The following is a 23,886-nucleotide window of genomic DNA, read 5'->3' as shown; positions in this document are numbered from 1 at the left end:
CTTAATTGTCATATCCAACCAAACGATTCCTTCTTTATCAGTGTCGAAACAAACCATGAAAAAGCAGTATGAAAAGAATATACAAATTTCTTTCAACACTTACTCTTACACTTTGGATAAAAGAAAACCTGCACAATTTTGTGTGGTGTTTAAAACAAGTGGTTGCTTTAGACAGGCTTAACTTTTAACAATTCTAATTAAGCCCTGGAAATAAAACAGCCTTTCTACTGTCAACTGGTGAAACTACTCTTTTATTTGAAAGATGCAGGCCAGTATCAATATACATATATATACATATCAGACCTAAATTGTGTCCTGGTGAGTGAGTACATGATGGTTTTGTTGTCAAAAGTTAACATTTCCTATGTAACAATGAAGGCCTGGAGATATGATAGTGGTCTTTCCTTTATTATAACTTTTGGCCTTAGATATACAAGTACATGATGTCTTTCGTTCAAATGAATTCTTCATCAAATATGGATTGTACTGACATGCAAAGCTTTCAAGGAGGATTCTTGTTCTGGGTTTCATCTTAATTTGCTTCTTGTAATAAAAACCTACATTCTTCAACAGGTAGCTGCCTATTATACAGTGAAGACCTGAAGATTATTATCAATTAAGAAAGGTAGTAAGTTAAGGTTGCTGATGCAGCTTACCCGTATCAGAGCGTTGCTGGAAAAGAATGGTGCCACTGTATCCATGACTGATACATTCATGAGGTAATATCCAGACAAGTCAGAACGGAAATAAGTACTTGTCTTGATGGTACCGTTGTTGGGAAACAAATAGAATGAGGAATTGATGGATGCTTGCTGTTGGTTGGAACTGCCAGGGTAGGGACTGAAAGTTATACTGTTCATGTGGTATCTGTGAACTCGGTTTTTACCTATATCTTCATCTACCACATCATTCTGGAAAAATTGAAACATTTCATTATCAAAACACAATATCATTAGAAACAGTACACATGTTTATTGCTTGTATATGATACAAAAATCCATTATGTACAGTAAACAAATCATCACACATATCAGGGGATATTCAAGCAATAACCATTCCTACCCTGTGATACCTGTATAATTTTCATTTGAAAAATAGATGAATGGAGAGGTTCTGATATCAAAGAAGCTAGGAAATAACTCTGGATTTTCACATTAAATGTGTTATAATTACACCTTCTATGTGGAAACTGCTGGTATTATTGGAATCCCGTCAAAAGTTGTTGGTTATCATGGTAAATTTTGGATCTCTATTCCAAATTTGTAATAATCAAAACTACATCCAGAAACATGAATGGATTAAGCATCGGTTAATAAAATTAATTCCTGTAAGCTTTGAAACACTTACATGTAGTTTGTAGATAATTTCTGCAAGCTGTGTTTTACGACTGACACCAATGCTGAGTACAGGTTCTTTAAACCTGGGTGCATGGTCGTTGATATCCCCAATATTAACCTGTACCCAGAGTAAAGTGGTGTTCCTAGGGTCATACTCTAGAGGTGCCAAACGCAAATCTGTTGACCTTTTTCTTCTGGAGATAACACCTGTATCTAGATAACACAGTGGTGTTGCCCAGACAACCAAATCTACAGTGTCAATAGGTTGGCCATTGATTCCCCCTTCTCTGTCAATGACCTTTTTTATGAAGAGGCCTCCCGTCACATTGAGGTGAAAATAATCCATCATGGTGCCTCCTACAAGACCATCATGGCCAAATATACAGGTAATTGACAAAATACCAAAGAAAAATAGAGCGGAATATTATTTACAATTTCAGCTAACTTCTGGCATAATAATCAAATTATGTGTCAGGTTTGTCAAACATAATACGGTTTTGACAAATTAAATTTCACAAGTATATTTTCTAAAAATCACTCTCAGTTTAAAAAAAAAAAAAAAAAACCAAAGTGCAACTCCCAAAGGATCTATCAATTATCTAAAGTGTTTAAGGAAATGATTGTTCTTTGAATTTAATTGACAGTCTGTACATTGTAAGTGTGAGACTAATTGATGAAGGAAAGTGTCAGAAAAGTAAATTTTCACCAAATTCTCATAACTTCCCTAAAAGAAAATTAAATATTTACTTAATATGTTTGCTTCCTCTTTTAGGGAATTTGAAATTTTCAAACTTATTGGCAATTAAACAAGAGCTGACAAAAATGAAAAACAAAACATTGTTTTGTGATCTATCATAGTAACATTATTGCACTTTCAAATTTCTAACAACAAAGCTGGAAATAGTGTGGCTGCATGTGCTGTAGTCTTTCTTGTATTGTATGAAAGGGATCACAGATATGGAGTTTCCAGACTTATTTAATTGTATCACCTGCAAGGTATTAAGCCTTTTGTCTTAACATTCCAAGGGTTTAAAGAAGTCAGTATGTATGTCAAAAGTAGAAACTATTGAACAGTAAAGGTGCAAATCATCATCTGAAATCACATGCAGGGCATCCATGGTATAAAATGTGTGGATGGTAAACCTTTATATCCCAATAAGCTTAATTTGGAAAAGAAATGTTTTTTGTCCATTAAAACTTTTGAAAATTTTGGCAACTTAAACAGATTGGTAAAAAATCCATTTAACCAAAAGGAAAACATTTAACTGAAAAGGAAATATTTCTTTTGAGATCAGTAATAAAACTAAATATCGCAAACGTTTTTCAATAGATTAGCAATAAAGTATCTGTCAGTGACAATACTTTTCAATACCATAAATCTAAAGATCTTACCAACAATGTGATAACATGTTTTGGTGAAGTTCACATCTGTATCTGCATCTGTGGAAACATTAACATAACCAACAAAAGCCACAGACTGTTCCTCAAGAACGGGTCCAAGGACAAAAGGCTCCATGCTAGGTATCCTCTCAAACACAGGGTCTTGATCATTGACATCTAGTAACTGTATAATCAGGTTTGTTGACCTGATGTAGCTTTTAGGGTAACCGTTATCAAAGGCATTGATCTTGATCTGGAAAGTAAATGATTGGGTTGGTCATTTTCATTGGTACTTTTCTGGCTATGAATTAGAGGACTAAAATAAATCATTGGGTCGGTCATTTTCATTGGTGCTTTTCTTGCTATGAATTAGAGGACTAAAATAAATTATTGGGTCAGTCATTTTCATTGGTACTTTTCTGGCTATGAATTAGCAGACTAAAATCTGGGATTCATTTGTTTAAGAGTGATGTAAAATAGAAATTAATTATAACCTTTAACCTTTTTGCATGTCAAAAATCATTAATACAAACTTCAACTGCATATCTACTACAAAGTTCCAGGGGCCTCAAAACACATATATAGAGTTGTCCACTGTCAAAGTTGTATCTGATGGTTTAAATTTTTGTAGTTTTACCAATGTTTTGGCCCAACTGATGCTTTTTTCCCAAAGGCCAATGTTTTCTTTATTACCATATTCAACCTAATAACTACATCTGATTCCTTTAAATACTTTTACATTGTGTTTGTTGTATTAAATACTGTAGTTATTTAAATTCTATAATTGTCTATCATTGAAACCTACAAATAATGTGACCACTTGATACTTAGAGTGTGTTTAAGCCCACACATATACACATTGATGTATCTGCCCCCATTGCTACTTAACCTGGTGAATGGTTGATGGAATGCCACAATCAGTGATGACTCCATAGTGTGAGTACAGAATTGAAGTAACTGATTCCTAAGAAGTAAATTACATCAGTAAAGTCAAATGTTTGAAAAAGACTAGTTTTGCCTATTTAAATACCTGGTATTTTCCTTGATGTGTAGGATCTTCTCGGTCTAGTGTACCGTTGATGGTCAGTTGGCCCGAATCCTCATCAAGCTTGAAGTAGATATAGTCCTTAACATGTGAAATGTTGTAACGGACCCTTCCATTCTCACCATGGTCATTATCAATGGCCTTGACAAACATTACATGAGCACCCTCTTGTTCCTGTTTTCAAAGAAATGTGATTATTAGTGAGCGTTGGACCACAAGAATGAAATCAAAGGATTATCATATTTTGAGTGTGTGAAAATAAATTAAGGAATTTCATAATGGCAAAAAATGTTTGTGAAAATGAGGAAAGATATACTGACCTCCTTAACAAAGACCACCTCGCTGTCTCTTGCTGGCTTGACAAAGGTTGGCTGGTCACGATTAACATCTTTCACTGTAATCATGAGTTGTTTCTCAGAGAACTGTGCTGGAATTCCAAGATCAGATGCTCGCACTGTGACATAGAACTCTCCAACTCTGTCTAGTATGCTCTCCCGAAGTGTCATAACACCCTCATTCTGTCCCGTCGCTGTGTTCAACACTGTACTCATAGCAAACCATGCAAAACCACCTGTAACACAGAATCAGGTATCATTAGTACCTTATATCACTTGTAAAATCATGATTTGCTCTGACTTACTGAGAGTTGTTTTGGCTCTGTTTGACCTGTTAGATATATTTGACATGTATAAAAGTAATTTTGGTAAATTTGGCCGTAAAAGTAAATTGTTAGCTAAACAAGTGTTGTTCCAACTACTTTTTAATGATGACCAACAAGTTCTACAATACCTTCCATTTGACAAATCTAGATATATTTGGTACGTGTGTGAATATCTATGTGTAAATTTGACATCTGTGAGAAGATCTATGTGTAAATATGACATCTGAGTGAATATCTATGTGTAAATTTGACATCTGTGTGAATATCTATGTGTAAATATGACATCTGTGAGAAGATCTATGTGTAAATATGACATCTGTGAGAATATCTATGTGTAGATATGACATCTGTGAGAAGATCTATGTGTAAATATGACATCTGTGAGAAGATCTATGTGTAAATATGACATCTGTGTGAATATCTATGTGTAAATATGACATCTGTGAGAAGATCTATGTGTAAATTTGACATCTGTGTGAATATCTATGTGTAAATATGACATCTGTGAGAATATCTATGTGTAAATATGACATCTGTGAGAAGATCTATGTGTAAATTTGACATCTGTGTGAATATCTATGTGTAAATATGACATCTGTGAGAAGATCTATGTGTAGATATGACATCTGTGAGAAGATCTATGTGTAAATATGACATCTGTGTGAATATCTATGTGTAAATATGACATCTGTGAGAAGATCTATGTGTAAATATGACATCTGTGAGAAGATCTATGTGTAGATATGACATCTGTGAGAAGATCTATGTGTAAATATGACATCTGTGTGAATATCTATGTGTAAATTTGACATCTGTGTGAATATCTATGTGTAAATATGACATCTGTGAGAAGATCTATGTGTAAATATGACATCTGTGTGAATATCTATGTGTAAATATGACATCTGTGAGAAGATCTATGTGTAAATGTGACATCTGTGTGAATATCTATGTGTAAATGTGACATCTGTGTGAATATCTATGTGTAAATTTGACATCTGAGTGAATATCTATGTGTAAATATGACATCTGTGTGAATATCTATGTGTAAATGTGACATCTGTGTGAATATCTATGTGTAAATTTGACATCTGTGTGAATATCTATGTGTAAATATGACATCTGTGAGAAGATCTATGTGTAAATATGACATCTGTGTAAATATCTATGTGTAAATATGACATCTGTAAGAAGATCTACCTGTGGTATTACTATCTGCTGTCAGAGAGAAGGCGACGGTGCCATTGATTCCCTGGTCTGGGTCCTGTGCCTGAATGCGACACACTTCAGTACCGTTACGCTCGTCTTCCTTGAGGGACTTTAGGATACCCTGAGTACTAGTGATATCAGGATTATTATCATTGATGTCTAGGATTTCAATATGTATGATTCCTGTGGAATTTGACAACTGGTTGTCTGGGTCAAGCCTGTTGGTAGCAGTCACTTCAATGCTATATCCTGAAGGTCGATGCTCTCTGTCTAAGCTACCTTCTACTGATATTTCACCCTGAAACCACCAAAGAAGTACTTGTCTTAGAAAATCACAAGCAAAAAATCTACCGGTCACCATTACAACCAGGATCTTTTCTTTAATGTAAGAAAACCTTACAATGTCAGAGTATTTAGCCCTAATAAGATGATGCCTTTTGTTCATAGGTTAGATGTAATAAATCAGAAAATTAACTTTTATATAGAGAAGTTATCAATAGTACTCAATTTTAGGAGACTTTTTGGTTTGGAAGATCAATTTGACTTACTGTAACTTCATTGATAGCAAAGTTATGATCATCTGGAGAAACCTTCAGTGCATAAAACACCTGCCCGAAGATTCCAGTGTCGACATCATATGCATTGATTGTGGCGATGACAGTGTTGTTGCTGGCATCCTCTGGTACGCGCAGGATGTTGAAATGAGGATAAAATACTGGTGGATTGTCATTGATGTCCACGACTGTGACTACGACGTTTGCTGTCGACGAAAGCCGAGTAGGAGATCCATTGTCCACGACTATCACTTTGAACTCTACAGTGGGTGCTTTCTCTCTGTCTAGTTTCTTTTTCAACAATATTTGACCTGCATTATTGACAGATAAAACCATCTTAGGTTATATTCATACAGACTTTTAAAAGAAAAATAATTTCCTAAATTTTGTATTATTTGAGTAAGATTAATTCTAATTTAACACCATTTTCTGCAGGTGCATCATAATCAAGTACAATGTTTTGATTAACAATGGATTTGGTTTCTTTTTCTGATATCAAAATCTTTTTGTATTTATTGATTATTTGAACACTAATGAAAGCTTTCTGTCTTGGTTGGTTCAATACAAACTGTAACATTAATTGTAACTCTGAAGTTTTTATGCCAAATAAGAGGTACTGTTTTGAGATATTTCACATAGCGACCGAGACACAAAACAACATATTGCATTTCAGACTTTTGGTTCAATCACCTAATAATCTATGCAATCACTTTAGATCTTTGGAACTAACCTGCAGTTGGATCCATTATTTTGAAAGAACTAGATATATCTTCCCCAATGAAATACTGAAGCTGCTGATTCTCATCTGCGTCTGTAGCTATCACCATGGTAACAAAATCGTTTATGTCCCTGCCTTCCGATATATTCACCTTGTACATGGAACTTGGAACAAATTTTGGGTAATTGTCATTGACATCTATCAAATCGATTGTCAATGTAGCTGTCAAAAGATAATGTAGAAAGTTCATAATTGAGTAAGCAACATTTTCAAAAAGTACTTTTGAAGAATTTGTTTAAGATGACCTCATCAAGGATAATTACTGAACAGATCCTATTTATACACTCTCTAATGGCAACAAACAATGTCAAAAATTTGTAACTGTTCAGCATAAAGTTGTCAAAGCTATCAACTAGCAGTTCAAAGTACATTCAAATCCAGAAATAACTGAATCTCCTAACTTATAGTCAGGTGGTGGGCTTATCATAGAGGAGTACAACAAAAGGGTGTTAATTGGTATGTTAATTCAACAGCATGGAAGTGGGTTGTTGTATTACTAGACATGGGGTTATTAACAGATAAATATGGTACTTAGAGTCAGACAACTCTAACAATTCTTTATGATTGTAAAGCTTCTTCCTTAGTACTAGGTTACCCAATTTTGATCAAGGTGTAAATAACATGTGGAGTAAGGTTTACCTACCTGTGGCGTTCTGTATAGATGGGTGCCACGCATTGACATCCTCAACAAGAATCTCTAGCACAACCCGCTCCGCAGTCTCACGATCCAGTGGTGATTTCACTACTACATCACCTGTATCTGGTAATACCGTAAAATAGTTCTGAAATATAAAAATAAATGATAACAATGTAAGCTAACTTCACCTGGTATTTCTTTTTTCACAGATGTCAATTTGAATTCAGGACAGGGATACTGTTGGATCTAAATTTAATTGTGAACAATTCACCTTCATTTGTACTGTTTACATTATATTGTCAACAACTTTTATAAAAATATTTGAAGAAATATAGTCAATTAATGCAAAGTCTTAATTAGTATTTTACTTCAGGTGTCATGATGTCAGCAATGCTTTATATGCAAAGAAAAAGAAATAATAAATTCAATTTTGATTCTTCTTTCTATTTTTGTTTGTTTTTTTTTTGTTAACTGAACCTGAAATGAATGGTTTATTTTTGTATTTGACCATTTGTATACATTAAATATTCACTCGGCCTGTACTTTTGGGATACTTTGAATTGATTTGCTGTATTTGTCCTACCCAAAACGTAAGTTTATCAAGACTGACAAATAATGTGGGTCCATTTTAGGGACAATAATGAAATCAAAATTGTATCTTCAACAAGAAAACATGAAAGCTTTATCTTTTTTTATATTAATCTAGCAACTGCTAATTTAAAATCCAACTGTATCTGTAAATTCTAATGAAAATATCATCAATAAGCTATATCATTGTGCTATACGAACTTTCTGTGCTTGAGTCAGAAATGATCTATTTGTCTCCTAGGCTTAATACCAGATAAATGTTATGCTATCTATACCCCTCAATTTTTTTCCAAATGACTGAAATAGAAGATTTCATTTGGTATTGTGATTTATCTTAACCTCAATATTGACTATTATACAGATAGTTCCCTCCTTTTTAATTTTCAATTTTTTATCAATTTTATAACTTACATTGTTAACAAACTTTTTTCAATACATGAAATTAAAGATCCAAGTTAAATTCCCAGTATGATCCAAATAAGTGAAATTCCGTAGATTTTTTTGAGAATTTAGAAGTAAGAGCTATAATTTACTAGCATAAATGATGTTACCGTGACGACAATCTGTTGATTGGCTGATCAAACTCAGGATAGTCACATATATGATGCTACCGTGACGACAATCTGTTGATTGGCTGATCAAACTCAGGATAGTCACATATATGATGCTACCGTGATGACAATCTGTTGATTGGCTGATCAAACTCAGGATAGTCACATATATGATGCTACCGTGACGACAATCTGTTGATTGGCTGATCAAACTCAGGATAGTCACAGATTCAAAGTTCATTCTAAGAAGATGCCCATGTTTAATCGAGAACCAAGGGAATTAATGAATATGTATTTCCACTAACAAATAGTGTGAATCCAATAGGAAGCCTTCCTTTCTGATGATGTGTAAGTAATGTTTACATACACATGTGTCTATGTCAGTACACTGTTTGTTTTTGAGATTTTGAAGAAAAGGTGATGGTTAGGGCCTGTATCTCTACAAACACTTCCACTAAAGCAAGCTTTCTTGTCACTCATTGAAATCCTGTAGAAGTGTTCTTAGTAAAATAGTATTTGGATTCAAGTTCTCTAAATCATATCAGAAAATGCTGACATTTAAACCCAAAAAAGGAAAATGGGTTTCAAGATCTTTATAAGTTTTATATTTTCATGATTTGTTGGTAAGTTTGTCTTTGATACCATGGTAATGTATTAATCCTGTGACAAGCCCAAGGGACAAGCAAGCCCATAGCACTTTTACCCAATTTAGGGAGGAAAAGTTATTACATGGTACAACAGTTCTTGGCATTTCTATTCAAACTCTTGTGCTTTGGATGTATTTATATGCTTACTACTAGGTATGCATGGTCTTGTTGTCAGATATTTGTGCTCCATTTTGGTAATGACAAGGCTACAAATACCTCATTTTTTCTCTGGGTCTCATCAAAATTCACTTTATTTATTTCACAAAAAATTGCCTGTATGGTCTAATGTGATAATCAATGATTACAAAGAATTTCCTTTCTGTCCATTTCATTTCTTACCTGTATGTTATTGGCATGAATATCCACTGTCTGACTGTTCTCATCCACAGCACGGACAGATCCAGGTATCACACTATACCGTAGCTTGTGATTAACATCAGCATCACTCGCAGCATATCGGGTAACAACTTCATTTAATCCACTGTCTTCAAGTACACTCACAGATTTTGTTAATGGAGAAAATACAGGCAGCTCATCGTTAATATCTATAATAGTGACCTTGACCTCACATTTCTCCACCAATGATTTTATGCCCCGGTCAGTGGCAGAAATAATCAATGTATAATTTGCAAGAGTTTCGCGGTCAAGTTTTGCTCCCTTTTCTACTGTAATGTTACCCGTTTGGAAGTCAATACGAAACTTATCCTGTGCACCACTATCGATACGATAAAGGAACTGGTGGTTGAGGTCTGTACCATCAGCATCCGTTGCATGTACCTGTATCACCATGGTGCCTTCTGTTGCATTCTCCATCACATCAGCAGTATATATACTCTGAGCAAAGATCGGGGCATTGTCATTCTCATCCTAAACAAAAATAATATAAACATCATCAGAATCTTTTTCCCTAAAAATACCATTCAACTTGCTTGAAAATTAAACATTTGAAGTCTTGTAACTGATAAGAATTTGAACCCTTGAACTCTGACCCCATATTTACCTCAACTTCTATGGTAACAGGGATGGCTCTTTGTTTCTGAGGAACTCCCAAATCGTATGCTTCTATCTTAAGGAGCACTTTGCCCTTCAAGTCTGGGTCAAGTTTTTCATAGTCCAGTGGAGAAGTGACTGCTACCTCTCCAGATGTGCTGTTGATGGTGAAGTTATTGTTTAGTCCTGAAGGGATGTCCACTATCCTATATCTAACCTCACTGTTGTTGGTACCTGGCTGGTCATCATCAAATGCCTTGAAAAAGTATCCAATGAAAATGAAGGAATTGAAAAAAAGTGTCAAATCAAAATCAATGGAAATTCTGTTCAAGTTTTCAGTAGAGAGAAGTTTAAAACATAAGGGGCCAATATAGCAATAAGTCAACTCCAAGGTTGGGCTTATTTCTGGACAAAGCATAAGGTATGTATGGGTTGGCTTGTTGTCTGATGAATATGATAAAATGTCCTTTCACCATCTCCTCAACCATAAATCAATGGAACCATAATATATGTGTTGGGAGTCAATCTATGATTCTTAACCCGTTAAAATTAGTGACTTCGACTTTGCATCCTGAGACACAAACCTATCCAAAATGTTCTCATAATTAGATCTTTTCAAAACATTGAAAAAATGAGACAAATAAACTTAATAAAGATAGAACTGAAATATGGAAACCTGAATACAGAATACGACAGTGAATGAGGGCCGACATGAAATAAACTTCCCTGTCACACCATCTTTACTTTACACGAAATTACAGCGAGGACATGAAACTAGGACACTGTCCTAATTTGGAATGACATTTATAAACGTATATGATTTAATAAGTTATCAGAATTCATATATCATCGTTATTAATTGATATACAACAAAGTAAACCTAATTAATGATTCACAATCATGTTTATCAATTGTATCTATACTGTTTATCATTTTGAACAGATCAATATGTATGTTATGGCCAGGTTGGATTGTGATCGTATCTGCATTGGATGTAATGCTTCACAGATGTTAGAGACAGCCTCCTAAACCCTGAGGCTTAGTAGCCTCAACTCAGTCTGATGATAGAATCCAACCGTCTTGCTGGCACCAGATGTCAAAATGATGTTGAAAATTGCAAATAACTTTTGTTTATCTGTCATAATTGTATGAGAGTTACTGCAGACAAATGTGCTAAACAGTGTGATTACTACAGCCATGCGTCACTCACTTCAACAAAAAGTGGACCTCGTATGAAGTGCAGATTATTTTCCTTGACACTGCTGAAGTACTCGTCACGACGAAATGTTGGAATCATGTCATTTTTATCTGTGATGTTGACCCTTAGTTCGGCTGTAGATCTGAAACCACCGCCATCTTTGGCCTCTACTGTAAGGTAGTATTCCTCTACTGTTTCCCGGTCAAGAAGACCATCCACTGTAACCACTCCTGTCTGCTCATTGATGTCAAATCTGTACAGCAGAATTAACACAGGTACAACTGATTAACTCACCCAACAGTTAATATAATAGATGTGTTATACCAATTGTGTTTGATGGTTTGGAAAGAAGATTATTCTGAAAACATGACAATATTAACAGGAAAAGAAAATCAAAGATCTGACTCAAATGTATATTGAAACAAAGGAAAATGAAACAAAGGGAGATTTACATAAAGACTTTAATAAAACATGACCTTCAATAATAATTAACAACTGTATTCTATCAGGGTAAATGAGCTCTGATGACACCATCCCACAAATGTATTTACTTACAATATTTTTTCAAACATAAACGTAGTATTTACACTTTAAGGAGCCCAGGGGACAACACACCAAAGCAAGAATATAGGTGTATTATAGGGCAATAATGCATTTGTTGTCATTTGTAACTAATCTTGTCACCAGGACAGGGATTATTGTTGGATGAATGAAGTACCTTATGCAATAAAAATTGAACCAGAGGTCAAGGTTCCAGAGCTACCTACCTTCCGTTGCCGCCCCTCAATGAGTATGTGACTAGTCCGAAAATTCCAGAATCATCGTCACTTGCCTGTAAAATCAATGATGTTTCAATCTCAAAGATGTTAGTCTCAATGTATATCAAATTTTTGAATCTGTTACAAAATTACAAATTAAATATTATGTGAAACTGCAATTAAATAAGAATACATGCCATTGCAAAGATTACATTTAATGACTATATATTTGTAAATTACATCTGCGGTATTTAGCAAACGGTAGCATTTATCAGCCCCAAGGTAACATACATCCTTAACTCTCTAAAATCTTATATTCACTTAAAGGTAGTATACACCCTTAACTCTCAAAAATCTTATATTTATTCCAAGGTAGCATATACCCTTAACTCTCTAAGATCTGATATTTACTCCAAGGAAGCATACACCCTTAACTCTCCAAAATCTGATATTTACTCCAAGGAAGCATACACCCTTAACTCTCCAAAATCTAATATTTACTCCAAGGAAGCATACACCCTTAACTCTCCAAATTCTGATATTTACTCCAAGGAAGCATACACCCTTAACTCTCCAAAATCATACACCCTTAACTCTCCAAAATCTGATATTTACTCCAAGGAAGCATACACCCTTAACTCTCCAAAATCTAATATTTACTCCAAGGAAGCATACACCCTTAACTCTCCAAAATCTGATATTTACTCCAAGGAAGCATACACCCTTAACTCTCCAAAATCTGATATTTACTCCAAGGAAGCATACACCCTTAACTCTCCAAAATCTGATATTTACTCCAAGGAAGCATAAACTCTTAACTCTCTAAAATATGAAATTTACATAAAGTAGCATACATCAGTAAAGTTTTTAGTCAGATATTTACCGTAATTTTCATGACTGTGAAGCCAAGTTGGATGTTTTCTTGGACACTAGCTGAATACACACTCTGATCAAATACTGGTGGATTATCATTCATGTCCTCAATGTGAACAGTGATGTCTGCAGTGCTACTCCTCCTCTCAGATGTGTCAACCTCCATGGCAATGATCTATAATTCAAGGGTCAGAGCTCAATTTAAAGCAAAAAAGAAAGAAAAAAGAAAAAGAAATGACTGAATTCAAGAATTGATTTTCATTTCTTATTATATCTTTTTCAGTCTTCAATACTTTATGGACAGAATTTAGACCTTGAAAAGCCTGTATATCAAAATCAGCAGAGTTACCTGAAAGTTGACTGAGGTCATCTTCTCATAGTCAAGGTTACTACTATTATTGACACGAATCAGTATGGTGGATTCTGAGAAAACTTCACTAGGAAGTGGAGCAAAATCATGGTAAGGCTGCCCATCCTTTTGCAGTGACAAAACAAAATAGCTGTTTTTACCCTGTTAATAAGATATGTTAAAATATTAGAAAATAAGTTAGAATTTCAAAAAAAATAAAAATGAAATAATAATAAATAAATATTCATAATACACTTACATTTAGAGAATTGCACATGTATCTTCACACAGACTAATCAAAGATCAGAAGTTATTCAAATGCTGTTATTTCTCATATCATTAATTTCATTCAAAATTTTCATAAAGGAGTCTGGAAATTTTTTCTTAAAACAATTACCGCGCGCGGTAAGTTATATATTTTGACAACATTTAGAATAGACTTTAGATCTATTTCTTTCAAAAGGGAAAAAAATCCTGAATTTCAAAATTTACAATCTACTATGGGAATCCCATGGCCTCATTATTATTAGGTCTTACAGTTTCTTAGTAAGACCTACCTGGTCCTTGTCACTGACTGACATAAATTTGGTTGACCCTATAAAGGAAACTGGAACGCCATCCTGCATGTTTTCTAATATTGTGGCATCATACGATGTTTCAGTGAATGTTGGAGGGTTATCGTTCACATCCCTGACAGTAATTGTGACCAGCGTTGTGGCATTGATACTGCCAACGTTGAAATCTCCTGGATTTACAATCTCTGTTGCCTGGAAACAAAATTTCTCTATATAAATAAGTATGGTATGCTATAAAAAAGAAACAATAAACTGCCTTCATTCATTTTATAATTTCAAATTTTACATTAAAAAATTACTGATATAATTACAATGTATGTAATATTCAAATGTCATAATATAAACAAAGTTTACAAAACATTTAGATTTCTGATGAAATACACTTGGGAGAGAAGACTAAACAAAGTTTACAAAACATTTAGATTTCTGATGATAAACACTTGGGAGAGAAGACTAAACAAAGTTTACAAAACATTTAGTTTCTGATGATAAACACTTGGGAGAACATTTACAAAACATTTAGATTTCTGATGATAAACACTTGGGAGAGAAGACTAAACACAGTTTACAAAACATTTAGATTTCTGATGATAAACACTTGGGAGAGAAGACTAAACACAGTTTACAAAACATTTAGATTTCTGATGATAAACACTTGGGAGAGAAAACTAAACAAAGTTTACAAAACATTTAGATTTCTGATGATAAACACTTGGGACAGTGTTTACAAAACATTTAGATTTCTGATGATAAACACTTGGGAGAGAAAACTAAACAAAGTTTACAAAACATTTAGATTTCTGATGATAAACACTTGGGAGAGAAGACTAAACAAAGTTTACAAAACATTTAGATTTCTGATGATAAACACTTGGGAGAGAAGACTAAACACAGTTTACAAAACATTTAGATTTCTGATGATAAACACTTGGGAGAGAAGACTAAACACAGTTTACAAAACATTTAGATTTCTGATGATAAACACTTGGAAGAGAAGACTAAACAAAGGGCCTGTTTCCAGTAATGTTAATTCTCCATAGGAGCCTGCCCCTGTATAATTTCTTATCTAGCTCAACTACTGGTTTTTTCTTTTCCGAAAAATAATTTTACACCTTTCCGACACCCAGATTTCATAATTTCAGTGAAAATGTATTTTTATAAAGTTGTCAATTTCAGCATCAAAGACATAAGTTTGTAAATAAAAGAAGGTTATCTTGAAATTGTAATTCACAACATAGTATAAATTTCTTTTGATAAATATTTCCAAAACATCGTGTTTATTCATAAAACATAAAAAAAAATATTCTCGGATGAAAATGCACTTGCAGAGACACAATTATGAAGAAAAATGCCATAAATTTGTAATTTTCTCCCGTTATATAGTTTTGGATGCAAATTTCCATCAGAAAATCGGTTAGAGCTTTACTTGTTTCATATGTGTACCAAAAATCAGCTAATTCCATGTGGTGGAACGTTCTCATATCGCCGCCTGAATGTGGTTGTAAATTGAAAGAAAAGGGGAAATGAGTAACAACCTTGTCTGAAACCCAATTATATAGCTTATTATATACAAACTTTTATATTGAATATCAGAGCGGATATTTTCATGACAGTTTTATGATGTGTAAAAAAAAAAATAAATAAATAAAGTACTGTTTCCCCGTCTCGAGTACAGCACTCCTCCTGGTTACATCGCCGAACATTTAAGTGATGACGGCGACTATGAGGTGTGGCTTTACCAGCACTCCCCAGACCTTCTCCGATGTCAAATACATTCTCGACACAAAAGCCAAACGAAATATAACGTTTGGATACGGTTCACCGTTTCACCCGATGTTGAGGCCCCAATAAAGGACTACTACTGCCAGTGCCCAGTTGGAGAGAGAACGATGGGAATGTGTGCACACATCTCCAGTATCTTGTACTACCTTGGGTATTACAGGACGCTGGAAAACCCTCAACCATTACAACCACAGGTAAAGAAATTCCGACAAAACATGAAATAGTTTTCCATGCGGCAACAACGTGCATATATCAAAAGTATGTGTGGGGCTCGATATGAAAGATCCCCGTTACCATGTGACTAACCAAACTTATAAATATAGGTATTATACAATCGCCCGTAGCTATGAACACTCCCGTTAATGCGAAAACCAACCAAAATCATAAGGAACACGTTTTGTTTGTTGTTCTGTCTATTTGTCAGCCAATGTCTTCAACCACGGGGACTTGCGAAGTAGCCATCTTGGATTTTTTTATGAAAAAGTGTTTCTCTCACTTTTTTTCATATCTGTGTACATATTCTCAACATATCGAGCAAATACTCTCGTTTTTTTGTTAATTATTTAAAGAAAGTCGAAAATCGGCAATTCAACCATAGGCTAATTCAACCCAACATTTGAAAATGTTCCACCACTTACATTTTGATGATTTTTCCTCTCATCAATAGCATATTACGTACTATTTAATAGGATAAAAATTGGTTTGCATCCAACGCCCATAAAAGGGTGTATTCTCTAAAAAACACAGTTTTTGTGTCTAAAATGTTATCATCGAAAATGGCATTTTTGAGATTGTTTCTTCCATAAAACAGCCAAATGGCGCGATGGAAACATGATTTTTTGTCACAATCATGCCATGAATGTATTCTTTACGGTGACTATCATTTGATTAGATTTTCATTAATATTTTACATAACACGCACATTTTATCAACACTTAGACAGCTTCTGAAAGGTACAACTTTGAGGAGCCATAAAAAACAAACCAATTGACCTAAATCTTTATACTTTATAGATTTGTGACCACAACGGCATGGTCAATGCACCACCAACAGGAAATTTGAATCAGAGGAGGGGCCATTTTGGAAACCGGCCCTTTACAAAACATTTAGATTTCTGATGATAAACACTTGGGAGAGAAGACTAAACATAGTTTCCAAAAACATTTAGATTTCTGATGATAAACACTTGGGAGAGAAGACATTTACAAAACATTTAGATTTCTGATGATAAACACTTGGGAGAGAAGACTAAACAAAGTTTACAAAACATTTAGATTTCTGATGATAAACACTTGGGAGAGAAGACTAAACACAGTTTACAAAACATTTAGATTTCTGATGATAAACACTTGGGAGAGAAGACTAAACAAAGTTTACAAAACATTTAGATTTCTGATGATAAACACTTGGGACAGAAGACTAAACAAAGTTTACAAAACATTTAGATTTCTGATGATAAACACTTGGGAGAGAAGACTAAACACAGTTTACAAAACATTTAGATTTCTGATGATAAACACTTGGGAGAGAAGACTAAACACAGTTTACAAAACATTTAGATTTCTGATGATAAACACTTGGGAGAGAAGACTAAACACAGTTTACAAAACATTTAGATTTCTGATGATAAACACTTGGGACAGAAGACTAAACACAGTTTACAAAACATTTAGATTTCTGATGATAAACACTTGGGAGAGAAGACTAAACAAAGTTTACAAAACATTTAGATTTCTGATGATAAACACTTGGGACAGAAGACTAAACACAGTTTACAAAACATTTAGATTTCTGATGATAAACACTTGGGAGAGAAGACTAAACAAAGTTTACAAAACATTTAGATTTCTGATGATAAACACTTGGGAGAGAAGACTAAACAAAGTTTACAAAACATTTAGATTTCTGATGATAAACACTTGGGAGAGAAGACTAAACAAAGTTTACAAAACATTTAGATTTCTGATGATAAACACTTGGGACAGAAGACTAAACACAGTTTACAAAACATTTAGATTTCTGATGATAAACACTTGGGACAGAAGACTAAACAAAGTTTACAAAACATTTAGATTTCTGATGATAAACACTTGGGAGAGAAGACTAAACAAAGTTTACAAAACATTTAGATTTCTGATGATAAACACTTGGGAGAGAAGACTAAACATAGTTTACAAAACATTTAGATTTCTGATGATAAACACTTGGGAGAGAAGACTAAAAAAAGTTTACAAAACATTTAGATTTCTGATGATAAACACTTGGGAGAGCTATCACAGACTTTTCTATTGAAAGACCTTCGGCAGGTTTGCAATAATGCCAAGGGGGCATATCATTCTATCACATGACTAAATGTCAAATCTGTTTTCAATCACTTAAATCATTCTGTCCTTGAACAATGTATCCAAATACTTACCTCTACAGAAAAAGCGTACACACCCCCTCGTTGTTGAATTATAGGATTGTCACGGTCCAGTTCATTTTTTACTGTTATCCAGCCTGTGGTACTATTTAGAGCAAAATTCTGATAGTCTCCTGTAATGTAAAGATGCTTTCCGAAATGAAATGGAACAGCAATGGATATCTTTCTATTTGGAAATAAAAGACAAAGACTCTGTAAAGCTGTAGTCAAAAAGCCACTTATTGAGAATTCAGTTTAAAATTTTTCTCCTTCATATCTGACATTTTGGGACCTGTACAAATTGATATATATTCAGTTTTGTTTGGATTGAACTTGATGGACAGAGCCACTAAACACTGCTATTCATCATAAGGTTGACAGATATATGGATCCTCATACTATTCAAAATCTACAAAAACTATGGTTATGCACAGAAATATCTAATTTGATATTGGAATGCAACTTCACTATTCACAAAGTGCCTTTTTACCATATATGTTTGGCAATGCCAGTTGACATAGTAAAGGGGCTTATTATGATCCTCTTAAAGTCTACCAAGACAGAGGGATGGATTGAATATGGGCACTTTTAAAACACACAAGTGACCATGCATATACATAGAACAGGTGGAGGGGGGAAGTTGATAGAAAGAGGAAGCTAATAAGTGGTACTTGATAACCCACAAAGGAGTTCAGTATGTAGATACATCTGTCACAAATTCTAGTGAAATTAGATAAGCTGAAATGTTAACCTTTCCAGGCACCACCTGGGTGCCATTTATTTTGATCTATCTAATGCTGTACCAAATTTAATAGACAAAATCAACTGGATTTTATGTTTTTATATATTGACAAACATGATAATGCAGGCACACATGTGATGAAAACAAAGCCTGCATACATCCTTTCCATAGTGAGATCAACAGAAGGAAAGGGTGATGGAATTCTCAGAATTTTTATTTGTTCAGACGATTTCTTCTTAAAATACTACAGATTAACTGAATCCTTATTCAGTAAAAAATATTCAATTACTTATGGAACCTGGAACCTTGAACACAGGATTCCAAAATGGAGACATTTTGAGGACAAATATCAGAGTCAACATATCCAACACATAATTTAGTTCAGAGATAATTAAAAAGAAAGCTTTGAGGAGTATATTACTTGATGCAATTGTATTTCCCATTAATAGAGTTAGATCAGACTACTAGTTAAGCTAAATGAGTATGTTCTTAAGAAATGAACTAAAGTAGTCCTCCCAATGTGGACCTTGAATCTAAATATAAAAAATACATAGATATAATATCAAATAGAATTGTACTTACCATCGAGAAAACTGTATCTTAAATTATTTCTAATACGCTCATCACGATCCCCATCAAGAGCAGTTACCTGCAAAACCTGCTCTCCCTGAAAAGATAAAAAAACAAAAACAAATCAGGATCTAGGATCTATAGCATATTGAGGTTTTTCAAGTAAAACCAATTTTCATTATGTAACAGTTACCATAACTTTAGTATACAAATACAGTACCTGCAGCCATCTTTAACAATAACAATGCAATCTGAACAAAAACAAGTTTCTGAGACTATCTGATTGGCTGAAAAGCAAGGAAATGACTCATTTGAAACACATCAGCCATCAGTGAGGCCAGAAAGGCAAGAGGAAGGGAGATCACTCTATATCTCTGTCATATTGGCTCATTAGACTGTAGGGAGGGCTGGATCTTTTAATGTTTTGTTTTTGGGATACAAAGATCAGTACAGGTATTGTATTTGCATACTAAAGTTATGGTCAATATTATTGAAATAAAAGTATATCTTACAGTAATATCCATTTTTACTTCACCTTTGAAGAGTTCCAAGCTAAGGAATATATAGAATTTTGAAAGGATATTTTGATTTTTGTTCATTATTAAAAAGGTCAAAGTTAAACCTGAATTGCAATACTGATGTTACAAAAACCTCTGTTTAGTTGTGATATCTCTGATAATGTAAAAACTGAAAAAAGGGGAGATAACTCTCATCACAGATGAAATATTTCTATTTTGACAATTCTTATGATATTGTATGGCAGCATAAATTCTGATTTTATGACATTGTAGAAATCTTATCCATTCTGATGCAGAACAAAGAAATTGTTGTGTGATGTAGGATATAGCCTTAAGCCTACCACAAATAATAACTGTAAGTGGTGTAAAACCTTAACTATTCAAATCAACGATGTGTAGGGAAGTATCAACAAATTCCTCAACAAATTATAAAGGTCTTTTAATTTGAAAGTGAAACAATTGTCAGAATAATTGAATATAATGACATTCAAAATCGGAATCTAATAATTTAAATCAATACTTAAAATGTCAAACTTTAAAAAGTCAATAATTTTTTTTTTTTTTTTTTAAAAAGTAAAAAATTTAAATGGTCCTCTAAACCTTTCTATGCAAGTTACTCATGGCTAACTCCTCCTTAAGATATTATTATTCTGGATAGAAGAAATCACCAAGACCTGGGCAGATATCTCCAGAATATAGAATTGGTTATAACAAGATGATAAGGGCTAATTAAATTGTGTATACTCTACACGCGAATCGTCACTTCCTGACACATCAATGGACATGAAGGGTCACAAGAGAATTTGTCCAAAAACTAGCTACACGGCCAATTTCTCACCTTTGCAGCATTCTCCATCATGCTCACACTGTAGGGCAAGTTAAAAAAGGATGGTGGTGTGTCTTGCACGTCTACAATGGTCACCACAAAGTCTGCATTGTCCTTGCATGGTTTTCCCAAACCATCCTAATTGGGTTAGATAGGTATATCAGGATTTATCAACCATAGATTTCAGGTGAGGCCATATACCATGTTTTTATCTATTTTGAGAATTTATTACACAACTTAAGAAAGTAAATCAATAAACACAATCACATCAATTTTCATTTATATTTGTGGTATGTCATTACAAAGATCACATTACAAACTGAAAACTGAGGACATTAAACTACATCATATGAAATTACAGCACTAAGATTAAGGAAATTGGGATGACATTGTGACGTCAGTATGACATCATAGATATTATGACATTATCAGCAGAGAATTAAGATAATAGACATGATATCATAACAGATTTAAGGCAACAGATACAACATTAATAGATTAACAGTAATAGACATTATATTATGAAAGAAGACATAAGGCAAGATAGAAATGAATGAGCTGTGACATCAGATCTGAAGTTACACTAGGATATTATGATGTTAAAACAATGACAGGTGTCAGTTGAAAATAAATGAAAAAAACAAATTTTTCTTTTATTCTTGTGGTAAAAAAATAATCCTGACCTGCTTATTAATGCATATGAGACTAGAAAACTTGTTTCATTTCAGTTTAGCAGAACCTGTTACACAAAAAAAACTTGAATAAAACTGAAAAATTCAGATGTATATATAAGCTGTGAGCACTATAGCTTATCAATAGCATTATATATTATATTATAACCTTAACACATCAGAAAACAATGGATTTTAACAGTCTCATGGTTTTCCAAGACTAGTATATGGACATAGCAGATCAGGTTTAGCTTCAATTCTAAATTCAACTCCAACTTTTAAAAATTTCTTTTCCTAAAAATTCAAGTTTATTTCTTTCCTCTTTTTTCCCATTTTCAAATTTTTCACATCAGCAAATGCTTTTAACTTTTGCTAAGGAAGATATATATATATATATAAAAACATATACATTAAAACACATCAACTTACGACTGCAGTGATGACAAATTCGTAAAAGTTGTGTTTTTCGTAGTCTAGTGGACTATTAACGATGATTTCACCGTTGTTTGGATCTATTCTGAAGGCGTTTTTATATTCGCTGTCGGCTGCCTGTGACAAAACAGGAGAAATCGTAATGACATGGACGTGAAAACAGGTGATAAAGTTGCAAATAAAACCTCCATTAGGAGGCCCCGACATTAAAACCAAGGTCATATTCATTAATGAGAGCATCAATCCCTCCCATTTCTGTTTTAATGCTCTCTTACAGCTTAACAAGATACTACAACGTAAAAAAAAAAAAAGAAAAAAATATAGGGATCATAGCAAATAGATGTGTTTTGAAACTTTGGCTTATTTCCAATATACTGTAAGTTAGAACGATACATCACCATTACACCTATTAAATTATTCTTCAGGTTCAATGTTTTTCAACCAATGTATTGATACACAACACAATAATCACAGAAAGTTAAAAAAAATCATTGTTCATGACCACGTAACTTGTCTAGGCTAAATCACTAATAATTTTTAGCATTCTTACGGACTGCTGTGTTACTACTATAACTTAACAAAACAAAACATTGTATCTACACAACATGGTAAAGAAAATAGAAACAATTATCAACTTCTAAACTAAGTCAATAGTTGTGCATGTGGTGATCCAAGAGCTTGAGTAATCTCAAAACTCCATGACTTAGAATAATAGGGTAATCCCAAATTTAGGGGATCCTAAACTGGTGACTTAGTCAAAAAGATTGGGGCGATCTCAAGCTGTTGAGTAAAGTAGCTAGAATATCTAGCTGAAGCTAGAACATGATTTACGAGGCAGCCTGTTTTGAAGGCCATATTGCCTTCAAATCAAATGATATCAACAAATGATTCAAACAGAGGCAGTATAGACCTTTACAATGCCTCTGCTGTAACCAAGCACACCATGGAGAATGCAGGCACAAGACTGACTGGCCTGGAAAATATTCATTTGAATGATATCTGGTTTAATTCTGATTGTTTACTTATGTTTAGTGAACCAAATTCTGCTTAATCAGAATATCATTCAATATGTTCCAGCAAATTTCTTCCTTGTGAATGATATACTATCGATTACTATTTTATAACATTTCACCTAGAACAACTTCAACTTTCAAGAATATGAATATTCATGAGAACAAACAAATCAACTTACCTGTGCGACTGGCTGAAACAACGACACAACAAAATCATTATAATTAAAGGAAATTAGGAAGCAGGTGAACTACATCACATGCAATATGTCTGTCTCAGTCTTCCTTTGTTACATATAATCATGATATTCTAAAATGTTAAGGTTCTACCATCACTGATCGATTCAAGAATAAATGCTACTTTGAAGTAGGGATGTGTTTGTCCCTGCCAGATGTCATGAGTTACCTGTTAGACTTGTCTCCCTTGATTTATATTCTGTAACTATTTAGCTACTAACTTGAACATAATTATAATTATTTCAATGATTTGACATGCTGTCTTACGTATCCTTCAAAACTATCATTTTGAAGTTGTTCATAAAAATGGGAACTTTCTTGAAGAGAAGGTGCAATTAAAGTAGCATATATCCTTGAATCTTTTTTTTTATTAATCACAGGTGAGTACAAAATTACTTTTATCAAATGGATGGATTTTTATTATCTTACTAATTCTATAAAACAATTATTTTATAATTCAGCAGTTATATAAACGTTGATTAAGATGTTATCAATGAAGGTAAATTTTTAACCCATTTTTGCTAGAGCAGAATTAATGAGTTAATGACACTTTGATCAAGTTTGACT

The 23,886-nt window shown here is 33.6% G+C and overlaps 1 protein-coding gene across 1 annotated transcript in view; it reads right to left on the bottom strand.

Annotated features, from left to right (window-relative positions):
* The window catches only part of LOC132557272 (cadherin-23-like), an 83,340-nt gene that overhangs the window by 17,894 nt on the left and 41,560 nt on the right, over positions 1-23,886 (bottom strand). The window contains exons 9-29 of the mRNA XM_060221761.1: positions 23,265-23,276; positions 22,070-22,189; positions 20,982-21,107; positions 19,638-19,722; positions 18,329-18,447; positions 14,113-14,322; positions 13,556-13,717; positions 13,217-13,381; positions 12,343-12,407; positions 11,588-11,828; positions 10,388-10,633; positions 9,727-10,254; positions 7,608-7,746; positions 6,917-7,126; positions 6,181-6,497; positions 5,624-5,930; positions 4,083-4,333; positions 3,748-3,936; positions 2,730-2,970; positions 1,348-1,694; positions 657-911 (exon numbers count right to left, since the gene is read on the bottom strand). Of these exons, the coding sequence (XP_060077744.1) occupies positions 657-911; positions 1,348-1,694; positions 2,730-2,970; positions 3,748-3,936; positions 4,083-4,333; positions 5,624-5,930; positions 6,181-6,497; positions 6,917-7,126; positions 7,608-7,746; positions 9,727-10,254; positions 10,388-10,633; positions 11,588-11,828; positions 12,343-12,407; positions 13,217-13,381; positions 13,556-13,717; positions 14,113-14,322; positions 18,329-18,447; positions 19,638-19,722; positions 20,982-21,107; positions 22,070-22,189; positions 23,265-23,276 (4,335 nt within the window). The remainder of the gene's footprint in view (positions 1-656; positions 912-1,347; positions 1,695-2,729; positions 2,971-3,747; positions 3,937-4,082; positions 4,334-5,623; positions 5,931-6,180; positions 6,498-6,916; positions 7,127-7,607; positions 7,747-9,726; positions 10,255-10,387; positions 10,634-11,587; positions 11,829-12,342; positions 12,408-13,216; positions 13,382-13,555; positions 13,718-14,112; positions 14,323-18,328; positions 18,448-19,637; positions 19,723-20,981; positions 21,108-22,069; positions 22,190-23,264; positions 23,277-23,886) is intronic.

This window comes from Ylistrum balloti, unplaced genomic scaffold, assembly GCF_031769215.1.
Source record: "Ylistrum balloti isolate Yb309-2 unplaced genomic scaffold, AGI_CSIRO_Ybal_v1 Utg370654, whole genome shotgun sequence".
In the NCBI taxonomy this organism is placed as follows: Eukaryota; Metazoa; Mollusca; class Bivalvia; order Pectinida; family Pectinidae; genus Ylistrum; species Ylistrum balloti.
The sequence above is the reverse complement of the archived record's forward strand: the minus strand, read 5'-3'. Positions and strand labels throughout refer to the sequence as shown.